This window comes from Somniosus microcephalus, chromosome 23, assembly GCF_052327205.1.
Source record: "Somniosus microcephalus isolate GS21.2 chromosome 23, FLI_Smic_1.0, whole genome shotgun sequence".
NCBI classification, from domain to species: domain Eukaryota; kingdom Metazoa; phylum Chordata; class Chondrichthyes; order Squaliformes; family Somniosidae; genus Somniosus; species Somniosus microcephalus.
The window spans coordinates 72,510,778-72,521,760 of record NC_141009.1 but is presented as its reverse complement, the minus strand read 5'-3'; the positions used below and the strand labels follow the sequence as shown (position 1 = coordinate 72,521,760).

Below are 10,983 nucleotides of genomic sequence, written 5' to 3'. Positions count from 1 at the left end.
GCTTTACTCTGTATCTAACCCGTGCTGTACCTGCCCTGGGAATGTTTGATGGGACAGTGTAGAGGGAGCTTTACTCTGTATCTAACCCGTGCTGTACCTGCCCTGGGAGTGTTTAATGTGGCAGTGTAGAGGGTCTTTTCCGCTCCTTAGCATTTACATTGCTCACCTTGATGAGTACAAAGAACCCAAATTGGTAGTGTGATTCGGTGGTATCGGTCCAGTGATGTTACGCACTGTGTAGTTTCAGTGTCTGTATTATGAGCAATGAAAAGGTAAACAGTTTCTACTCCTTACTCTATTTTCTCGTGTAAATGTTGATGTAGAAACTCAATCAATAAGTGTTGGTCCGCACAGTAAACACACAGCTGTTTATTTTCAGTGCTTGAGACAGAACTATTCTCGGACACCAATCTAACAAATGACCTTCTTTGTGCTGACGTAGCTTTTCCTCCCCTTCCTCTTCACTCTCCTCACTATTGTCGTTTTATCTTGCACCAGAAGCTCGCTCCGTCGTTTAATGTCTTCTCTTGTGAGAACACCATCAGTGCTCGCTGCTAAATAGTCTAAATCCTCTGGAACAGAAGAAGAGGAGAATGGTACACAATTCCCAAGAGTGGTCAACCCCGGCCAGGCCAAGTCCAGCCACAAAGTGGTCTGGGCCTTCTTGGTGGGGGTGGGGGTCAGTCCCATTCCGAGCAATGTACAAAAGGGTCCGGGGTTTGTAGTAAAAATAACACCGAGGCTCTCAGTGCTCACCGTTCTGAAAGTGTAAATCGGACAGCAACTTCCGGCAACTGCGCATGTGCAGTTAAAGGTGGAAATCAGGAAGTTGCTGTCAGAGATACCCCGCTCATCCAGAAGCTCCATTATAATGGCATCCCACCGAGAGATTCGGCATTGAAATACATGGAAGGGCATGTAGTCACTGTACTTACGTGATAGATACCCACTAAACACGCCAGATGCAGTTTGGGCTTGTCCCTTCAAGTGTAAGTGAATTTTTAATGGCGTAATAAGTGTTAATTACTGCCAAACAATCTCTTGGGTACTGAAAATTAACTTTTACAAGTGTGGAATGACATTTCTTCAGATTTTAATTATTGTTGGAATTTTTAATAAATGAAATAATTTAAATAAAAAACTATTTCTTTCTCTCTCTCTTAATCCCATCTTTCTTTCCCTCTCTATTTCATTTTCTGTACATGATTTGGCATTGATTTAACTATTCGAACTTACACTTCCTAGTTTAGACTCTGTGGGGATAACTTCAACCACAAAAAACGGGTGGTTAGCAAGCAGCAGGGTGGGATGTTAAATTTTTTAAATCTCAAACCCGACCCCAACCCGCCCACCTCCAGGTTTAACGGAGACAGCGGGCGACCAATCCACTCCCAGGAGGCGGATTCCCAGGCCTCGGGAAACCTGAAGGGAGGCAAGGACAGCTTTGTGGAAAAGTAAAGTGCCTTTACAGCACTGCTCGTGGGTCAAGGGGAGCAGGAGTGCTTCCCGCCAGCCTCCCAAGATAACCTCCTTCCCTGCACGCCGCAATCGGACCTCCCAGGATCAGAGATTGGATGCCCCTCACCCCGCCAGATCGGCAACCGCCTGCCCCCCACGTGATCAGACCACCCCTCGCCACTCAGGAATTGACAACCGCCCTCCCCCTACCCCCCGGATTGGAGTTCAGACACCTCCTTCCCCAGGCAATTGTCCCTGTAAGCTGCGCAGCACCGCAAGGGGGTCCCGCGCAGCACCGCAAGGGGGTCCCGCGCAGCACCGCAGGGGGGTCCCCGTGCAGCACCGCAGGGGGGTCCCCGTGCAGCACCGCAGGGGGGTCCCCGTGCAGCACCGCAGGGGGTCCCTGTGCAGCACCGCAAGGGGGTCCCGCGCAGCACTGCAGGGGTCCCGCGCAGCACCGCAAGGGGGTCCCGCGCAGCACCGCAGGGGGGTCCCCGTGCAGCACCGCAGGGGGTCCCTGTGCAGCACCGCAAGGGGGTCCCGCGCAGCACTGCAGGGGTCCCGCGCAGCACCGCAGGGGGGACCCGCGCAGCACCGCAAGGGGGTCCCGCGCAGCACCGCAGGGGGTCCCCGTGCAGCACCGCAGGGGGGACCCCGTGCAGCACCGCAGGGGGTCCCCGTGCAGCACCGCAGGGGGGACCCCGTGCAGCACCGCAGGGGGGTCCCGCGCAGCACCGCAGGGGGGACCCGCGCAGCACCGCAAGGGGGTCCCGCGCAGCACCGCAGGGGGTCCCCGCGCAGCACCGCAGGGGGGACCCGCGCAGCATCGCAAGGGGGTCCCGCGCAGCACCGCAGGGGGTCCCCGCGCAGCACCGCAGGGGGGACCCCGCGCAGCACCGCAGGGGGGTCCCGCGCAGCACCGCAGGGGGGACCCGCGCAGCACCGCAAGGGGGTCCCGCGCAGCACCGCAAGGGGGTCCCGCTCAGCCGGCTTTTAAATTGAAAAAAACCACGCGTGTGTGGACTTTTGAATGGGCTGCGCAGCCCCCCCCCCCAAAATTCCAGGGAACATTGTTCCCCCCTCCAGGGATCAGCGACCACCCCTGCCCCTCACGCACCCAGCTGCAGGCTCCCTACCTGCTCCTGGGCTGCGGCCTCCTCCGGAGCGTTCCCCACCCGACAGGGAGCCAAGCCTGTCAATTAGACTGACTTCCGGGCGGGGAACCTACTGGGAAAAAAAGACGCCACTGTGGAAACTACAGAGTCAAAAGTCCACAGCATGCGGGGAAAGCCGGACTTCCCGACCGCCACTTCCCCACCACCCCCCGGCCCTCACAAGAGCTGCCCCAGTAAATATCGGGGCCTGCGTGTCACTGAGGACTCTCTAATCGGATTGGTTAAGGAGGTGTTCGCACTGGTCCCAGATCCCCGGTAGAGGGCGCCAAGCTGTTTGGCTTTCCACAAGTTCGAGTGCAAAAGCCCAGAGTACGACTACGGCCAAGTGTAAGTGTAATGAACGGCGAGCTCTGCTCGTTCACCGCCAAACCTGGACCATTGTGTTCGAAATCAGTGCCTATGGCTGAAGGGAGCTGTTGCTGCAGAAGGGAATCACTGCATTCCCGGCCAGCTGTCGGGGAAAGGCTTGCCCACCCTGGGCACAGAGCAGGTGGTGATGCTGCACTTCAGGCAGGCAGCAACTGGAGCTGTGCAAACGCAACAGGAAAGCAAGGAGCTGGTCAGTCTGGGTCAGCACAGTTACACGAGAGGCATCCGGGGCCCTTCCCCACAGGGGCTGGCTGCTGCTGTAGATGATGACTGGGACAGTCAGCGCTCACACTGCAGGGACCACGGGATCAGTGTCCTGAGGACCAGTTAGCAAGCAGAATGCTGAAGGCGGTGGAGGTTCCTCATCAACACTCACCTTGCATGTCATAGTCAACTAAATCATTCATGACATTTCTGTTCTGTTGATTCTCTCCAAATGTCTTCTCGATTAATTCTGTTAACTGAAACAGAAAAAAGATTCAGGTTAATTTACAAGGGACAGATTGGAAAGCTGGTTCATGCCGTAACCAGATTGCTGGGGAAACTTTCCAAACATTAATCTCTGCAGCAGCTCACTAGCCGAGATAGATGCCGCTTGCTACAATTAAATGTAGACCCTGGTCCCGGGCTGTGTTGATCGAGAACTTTCTGGAACTTCCAGGAATATCAATGTTGGCTGCTGTGGCCTCCTCCCCCAGGCCTAGCATTGGAGGCAGAGTCCCCGGAGAATCGTCATCAATCAACATGGGAAAGTACTAGGCTGGACAAGGCCCTACAGCCTGCTCCCTAAAACTAACACCCCTTAATCTCCCACTCTCCCCCATCCCCCCCCAAATATCTGTCCAATGCTACCCACACTCTGCCCCCACCCCCACGCACGGCCACCCATTCCACACACTCATCCCCACTTGTGTAAAATAGTTCAATCTAACCCGCCCAGGCCCTTCCCGCTTGGGTCCCTGTCCCTGGGTCTAGAGTTTGTGACAATCTCAAACGTACTATCAGGTTGCATTTATCCATTCACTTCAGGATCTCAAATCCTTCAATAATCTCTCCCCGATCCTTCTCTTTCCCACAGTGACCAATGCCGGGCTCTGCACCCTCTCCCCAGGGTTCAGACACCTCATGCTCGCCATCAGTTTGGTTGTCCTTATCTGCACTCCCTCTAATGCCTGGATATCCTTGGTGAAGTGGAGAGACCAGAATTGTGTCCTGTACTCCAGAAGTGGATACCAGTGCCGAGAATTGAATCCAGTGTCACACTGCTTGTCCGACCTCCAGTACTGGATGAGCCCAAGTTCCCTTCAATTAAACATTGTGAGGACTGAAGCCATTGTCTTCTGTCCCTCTCCCTGGCCACTGCCTCCAGACTAAACGAGACAGTTCACAATCTCGGCATTCTATCTGACCCTGAGCTGAGCTTCCGACCCCATATCCGCTCCGTCACCAAGACTGCCTACTTCCACCTCTGTCATTGTTAACGCCTCAATTTTAAAATCCTCATCCTTGTTTTCCAATCCCTCCATGGCTGTGCCCCTCCCTATCTCTGTAAACTCCTCCAGCCCTACAACCCTCCGAGTTCTCGGCGCTCCTCCAATTCTGGCCTCTTGCGCATCCCCGATTTTCATTGCTCCATCATTGGCGGCCGTGCCTTCAGCAGCCGAGGCCCTAAGCTCCAGAATTCCCTCCCTAAACCTCTCTACCCTCCTTTAAGACACTCCTTAAAACCTACCTCGTTGAATAAACGTTTGGTCACCTGTCCTAATATCTCTTTATGTGGCTCGGTGTCAAATTTTGTTTGATAATCGCTCCTGTGCAGCGCCTTGGGAGGTTTTACTACGTTATAGGCGCTACATAAATACAAGTTGTTGTTATTGTTATAAGCAATGTTATCAACTCCAAATCATTTAGAATCATACAATTGTAACATTTTACAGCACAGAAGGAGACCATTCGGCCCATTGTGCCTGTGCTAGCTCTTTCAAGGAGTTGTCTGTAGGAATGTCTACTTCCTATCAAAAGACTGAGGTCCACTCAGGCGATCAAATAAACGAGGTTTAATGAAAACTAACAGTTTAACGGATAATTACAGGAGAACATCGAATATAGGTCTAGTCAGTTCAGAGGCTCCATGAGGACTGCTAGGGCGGTCCCGTGGCTGACGTCATCACGTTTTTCCCGCCGGCGGGGGATCACGTGATGAACGGCGTGACGTCATCGCTTTTGCCCGCGCTCTGTACAAGTAAACAGTGAAAACAAAGATACAGACTCAGGCTGCAGCCAACATATTATTAAAGGGAATTATATACAATTGATTGGAGTCTCTTAGTGGCTCCGCCACATGTGCCCCCCGAGAATTGTCTTTAATAGCAAAAGTAAAACGGCGAGGAGGCCTGACAAGCCTGTCAGATCGACTTCTGTAGCCTTGAAGTGGAAGCTGATGGACGGCGGGCGAGCTGGCGGGCGGTTGCTTTTGATCTGGCACGGCGACTGTGGGCGGTCGGCCATGTTTCGGCGGTTGTGCGATCTCGACTGGGTGGTCAAGGTCCAAGTGAGCCGGCTTCAACCGGTCAACCGACATGTGGTCCGGTTTACCTCCAACATCGACCGAAAAAGATTTGTCTCCCGGCTCTATCACACGGAAAGGACCAGTGTAAGGGGGTTTGAGCGGGTCCCGATGAGCGTCGTGGCGGATAAACACATAGTCGGCGTTCTTCAGCTCAGCTGGGACGTGGGAGCTCTGCAAGCCGTGATGCGACGTAGGCACTGGAGCGAAACTTCTGGCTGCCTCCTGGTGGCTGATGAGCTGCTGGGACGTGGACCATGGCTCTGTTGGAGACGGAAGGAAATCCCCTGGTACGCGTAGCGGCTGGCCGTATATGAGCTCCGCCGAGGACGATTGAAGATCTTCTTTAGGTGCCGTACGAAGACCCAAAAGGACCCATGGAAGCCTGTCCACCCAGCCTGCACCTTGAAGGCTGGCTCGCAGTGCGGCTTTGAGCGACCTGTGGAATCGTTCGCACAGGCCGTTCGCCTGTGGATGGTAGGCAGTGGTGTGATGTAGCTTGACGCCGAGCCCCTGAGCCACAGCGTTCCAGAGCTCTGAAGAGAACTGCGGCCCACGATCAGATGAGATGTCTGCCGGTACACCGAAGCGGGCGACCCAAGAGGAGATGAATGCCCTGGCGACGTCTGCGGAAGTGGTGGAAGACAGAGGAACCGCCTCAGGCCATCTAGTGGTGCGGTCCACCATTGTAAGAAGATGAGTAAACCCGTGTGAAGGCGGAAGTGACCCCACCAGGTCCACATGCACATGATCAAACCTACGTTCCGGGACGGCGAAAGTGACCAATGGAGCCTTGACCTGACGCTGCACCTTGGCCTTTTGGCAGACCACGCAGGTGTTGGCCCAGTCGCGAACATCCATGTGCATGCCCCGCCATACGAATTTGGACGACATCAACCGTTGCGAGGCCTTCATGCCAGGGTGCGACAACCCGTGTATGGCGTCAAAAACTTTTCGGCGCCAGGCGACCGGGACGATAGGGCGAGGATCTCCTACGGAGATGTCGCAGAGTAGCGTAGTGCCCGCAGCATGAAATTTGACGTCAGCCGCTTGGAGGCTACAGGGGTTGGTTCTGTAAGATTGGACCTCCGGATCCGAGGCTTGATCCGCAGCCATGATGGCATAGTCGATGCCGAGCTGGACTGCATGAACGGTCGCGCGGGAGAGGCAATCCGCCACCAGGTTGTCCTTACCGGATACATGCTGAATGTCAGTGGTGAATTCTGAGATAAACGTCAGCTGACATTGTTGCCAAGCTGACCACGGTTCGGCGGTCTTGGCCATAGCGAACGTTAGTGGTTTATGGTCCACAAAAGCCGTGAACGGACGTCCTTCTAGCAAGAACCGGAAATGGCGGATGGCCAGAAAAAGGGCCAGCAACTCCCGGTCAAACGTGCTGTACTTTCGTTCGTTTCGCCGCAGTTGACGGCTGAAAAACGCCAGCGGTTGTCACGTCCCATGCACCCACTGTTCCTGCACTGCGCCGATGGCGTAGTGTTGACGCGTCGGTGGTAAGGGCGTTGGTGGCACCTGGCAGCGGGTGTGCCAGCATGGTTGCGTTGGCTAAAGCGCCTTTTGTGTCGACGAACGCCCGGTCCATTTCGACCGTCCAGCTGATCGGATCCTTGCCGGACTTGCCCTTGAGGGCCTCGTACAGGGGCTGCATGAGCAGAGCTGCATTAGGGACGAACTGGTGATAAAAATTTACCATCCCGAGGAACTCCTGCAGGGCCTTGACAGACTGCGGGCGCGGGAACGAAGTAACTGCCTCCACCTTCGTTTGCAGGGGAATTGCGCCGTCCGATGTGATGCGATGGTCTAAGAAATCAATCTGCTGCAGGCCGAACTGGCACTTGGCCGGGTTGATGATCAAGCCGTGTTGACTGAGGCATCTAAAGAGGGCGCGTAAATGGCGGATGTGCTCCTCTTTATTAGGGCTGGCGATGAGGATGTCGTCGAGGTAGATGAATAGAAACTTGAGGTCCCGAAGCATGGAGTCCATCAAGCGCTGGAAAGCCTGTGCAGCGTTCTTCAATCCAAACGGCATCCGCAGAAATTCAAACAGGCCGAATGGGGTGATGACTGCAGTTTTCGGGACGTTTTGTGGGTGTACAGGGACCTGGTGGTAGCCACGGACAAGGTCGACTTTGGAAAAAATGGTATTTCCCGCCAAATGTGCAGAGAAATCCTGAATATGAGGGATCGGGTACCGATCAGGAGTAGTGGCGACGTTCAGGCGTCGGTAGTCGCCGCAAGGCCGCCATCAGGTTTCGGAACAATGTGGAGAGGCGAAGACCAGGGACTATTCGACCGGCGAATAATCCCTAGCCGCTCCATCGCGTCGAACTCCGCTTTCACAGCCGCGAGCTTGCCAGGTTCGAGGCGCCGGGCCCGTGCGTAGACCGGGGAGCCAGTAGTGGTGATGTGATGTTCGACACCATGTTTCGTGGCCGTGGAAGAGAAAGTGGGTCTGGTCAGGTCTGGGAAATCTCCGAGAAGGCGAGTGAAGTCATCCGGAGGTGGGGACGCGCAGGAGATAGTGCGCGCCACGGTGTTACCGCGGTAGCACGGGATGGAGTGAAAAGTGGCCGCATTGATCAACCGGCGGTGCCGTACATCCACCAAGAGGCCGTTGGCGCACAAAAAATCCGCCCCGAGGATGGCTTGAGAGACTTTGGCCGTGATGAAATCCCAGTAAAACCGCTGGCTGCCGAAGCACACCTGGACCCGCCGGCTTCCGAAGGTCCGAATGGCCCCGCCATTAGCCACCTGGAGGGAGGGGCCGTGACCCCCAACTTGTAGATCAAGATTGGACGCGGGTAGGATGCTACACTGCGCCCCGGTGTCGCAGAGGAAACGTCGACCAGATAGGGAGTCGGTGATGAAGAGGAGTTTTCCTGAATTACCGATTGCCATCGCAGCCGCGGGGCGCTCCTTATACTCGGTCCTCTTTCGACAGGGTGGCTGCTGTTTTTTTTTGAGCGAAAAGCTGCAGGGAGGGCGGCAGCATCTTGCTTTCGCACCAAAACGGGCATGGTAGGAGCACAACCCCGCAGGTTGAGGGGCTGGAGTGGCGTCCATGGGAGATGGGCGCCTCGTGGCAGCGCAGCACTGCTGTGTCACCGCGAAGATCTTGTCTGCATCGGCAGCCAGCTCTGCGCAGTCGGTGACTTCCGACCTGGCTAGGGCAGCTTGAACTTGCTCCGGTAGCTGGCTGAGGAATAGCTCCCTGAAGAGGAAGCATTCCGGTTCGGAGCCCAGGAGCGTGAGCATTTGGCTCATGAGCTCGGACAGCTTGGAGTCCCCGAGGCCGGGCATAGCGAGCAGCCGGCGGGCGCGCTCCGACTTCGTGAGCCCGAAGACCTGTAACAACCGCGCCTTTATCGTATCATACTTGTGGTCTTCTGGTGGATTACCAAGCAGGCTGACGATCCGCGAGGCTGTGGCACTGTCGAGGGCGGAGACCACGTGATAGTAACGGGTCTGATCCGCAACGATGTTCCTGATTACGAACTGGGCTTCAGCCTGGATGAACCACGTGGCTGACTGTTGCTCCCAGAACTGTGGTAGCTTTAAAGCAACGGCGTTCGATTCCATGTTCGGTAACTTCTGCGAAAACCGTTCGCAAAAGTCGGGGTCACCAATGTAGGAATGTCTAGTTCCTATCCAAAAGACTGAGGTCCAATCAGGCGATCAAATAAACGAGGTTTAATGAAAACTAACAGAGTTTAACGGATAATTACAGGAGAACATCGAATATAGGTCTCGTCAGTTCGGAGGCTCCACGAGGACTGCTAGGGCGGTCCCGTGGCTGACGTCATGACGTCATCACGTTTTTCCCACCGGTGGGGGATCACGTGATGAACGGCGTGACGTCATCGCGTTTACCCGCGCTATTAAAGTGATCGCGCTCTGTACATGTAAACAGTGAAAACAAAGATACAGACTCAGGCTGTAGCTAACATGTTATTAAAGGGAATTATATACAATTGATCGGAGTCCCTTAGTGGCTCCGCCACATGTCCATTTAGTTCCATTCTCCTGTCCTTTCCATAGTCCCTTCAATATTTTTAAAAAAAGTATTTATTGACTTCTCTTTTAAAAGCTATTATGGATTCTGCTTACACCACCGTTTCTGGTCAGACATTCTAGCCTAGACATTTGTTGGTGCCATGCCCAATTTACAGGCGTAAAAGGGGTGCCTAAGTATTCAATATCCTTTACCAGGAGGGTACCACATGCCATGTTGGATCAGATGCCACCGTAGGCAGCCAGGACGCACTGGAGCGATTCGGGATGCTAACTATAATATTTAAATAAGGGTCCTACGCTGGTTGGACGACCCTTTTGTGATACTGGTCTGCCCCAGCGCCTGCCTCACTGAGTGATAAACTCACTCAGCAACTCGTGGCGCTAACAGCCAGCGAGGACCCTTCAGCAGCGCTAGTTAAAGGGATCACCCACTACTTACAGGTTAGTTGCTGGGTTGTCCTGTTAGCCTGCTGGTTAACTTCTGGACATTTTTTGGCCTGATTTCTTACTTCCACAATTTAATCCTGACTTTAGAAAAGAAGTTTTTGCCGGTGCTGGACGGCTTTTTAAACAGTTGTTCTGCAGTCCTGGGCGGTCTGGTCGGGCTGCCTTTGGGGCTGGAGGGTGAGGGGCAGCAGCAAGGAAGACAGGACCGAGCAGGAGCAGCTGGGGCAAGAGGGAGGAGGAGGAGGACACTGCGCAGGAGCTGGGAGAATCTACAAAGTCAACATGTGGCTAAAGGAGTGGCGTGGGAAAGAGGGGATCCATTTCATGGGACACTGGCCCCAGTACTGGGACAGGAGGGAGCTGTACCATTGGGACGGGCTGCGCTTGAACCGGGTTGGGACCGGGGTCCTGGTGGAAATGATAACTAGGGCTGTAAATAAGACTTTAAACTAATAACATGGGGGGGGGGGGGGGGCGGGGGGGAACTACTAGGATTTCAGAAACCTAACAATAAAAGAATCAGGAAAAAAAAGTAAAGGACAAACTAAAGGAAGCAATAAGGATAACACGAATGGCCAGAGATCAGATAAAGTCATAGAGCATAAAGGTAAAATAACTCCAAAAAACAAAGAGAGGAATAATAAATAAAAACAATTTAACCGATCGGTACAGCAATGTATGTAGTATTCAAAACAAAATGGATGAACTGGAGACAATAATTTGCAGAGAGGATCCGGATATAGCAAGAATAACTGAAACATGGCTACGGTGGCATAGTGGTTAGCACTGTTGCCTCACAGCGCCAGAGACCTGGGTTCGAATCCGGCCTCGGGCGACTGTCTGTGTGGAGTTTGCACATTCTCCCTGTGTTTGCGTGGGTTTCCTCCGGGTGCTCCGGTTTCCTCCCACAGTCCAAAGATGTGCGGGTTAGGTTGA

General features: G+C 54.2%; 1 protein-coding gene across 1 annotated transcript in view; it reads right to left on the bottom strand.

Annotated features, from left to right (window-relative positions):
* Positions 1–353: 353 nt before the first annotated feature.
* LOC147101958 (coiled-coil domain-containing protein 183-like) overlaps positions 354–10,983 on the bottom strand; it is a 78,640-nt gene continuing 68,010 nt past the window's right edge. Inside the window, exons 5-6 of the mRNA XM_085966001.1 lie at positions 3,379–3,463; positions 354–572 (exon numbers count right to left, since the gene is read on the bottom strand). Coding sequence (XP_085822127.1) covers positions 412–572; positions 3,379–3,463 — 246 coding nt within the window. The 3' untranslated portion in view covers positions 354–411. The remainder of the gene's footprint in view (positions 573–3,378; positions 3,464–10,983) is intronic.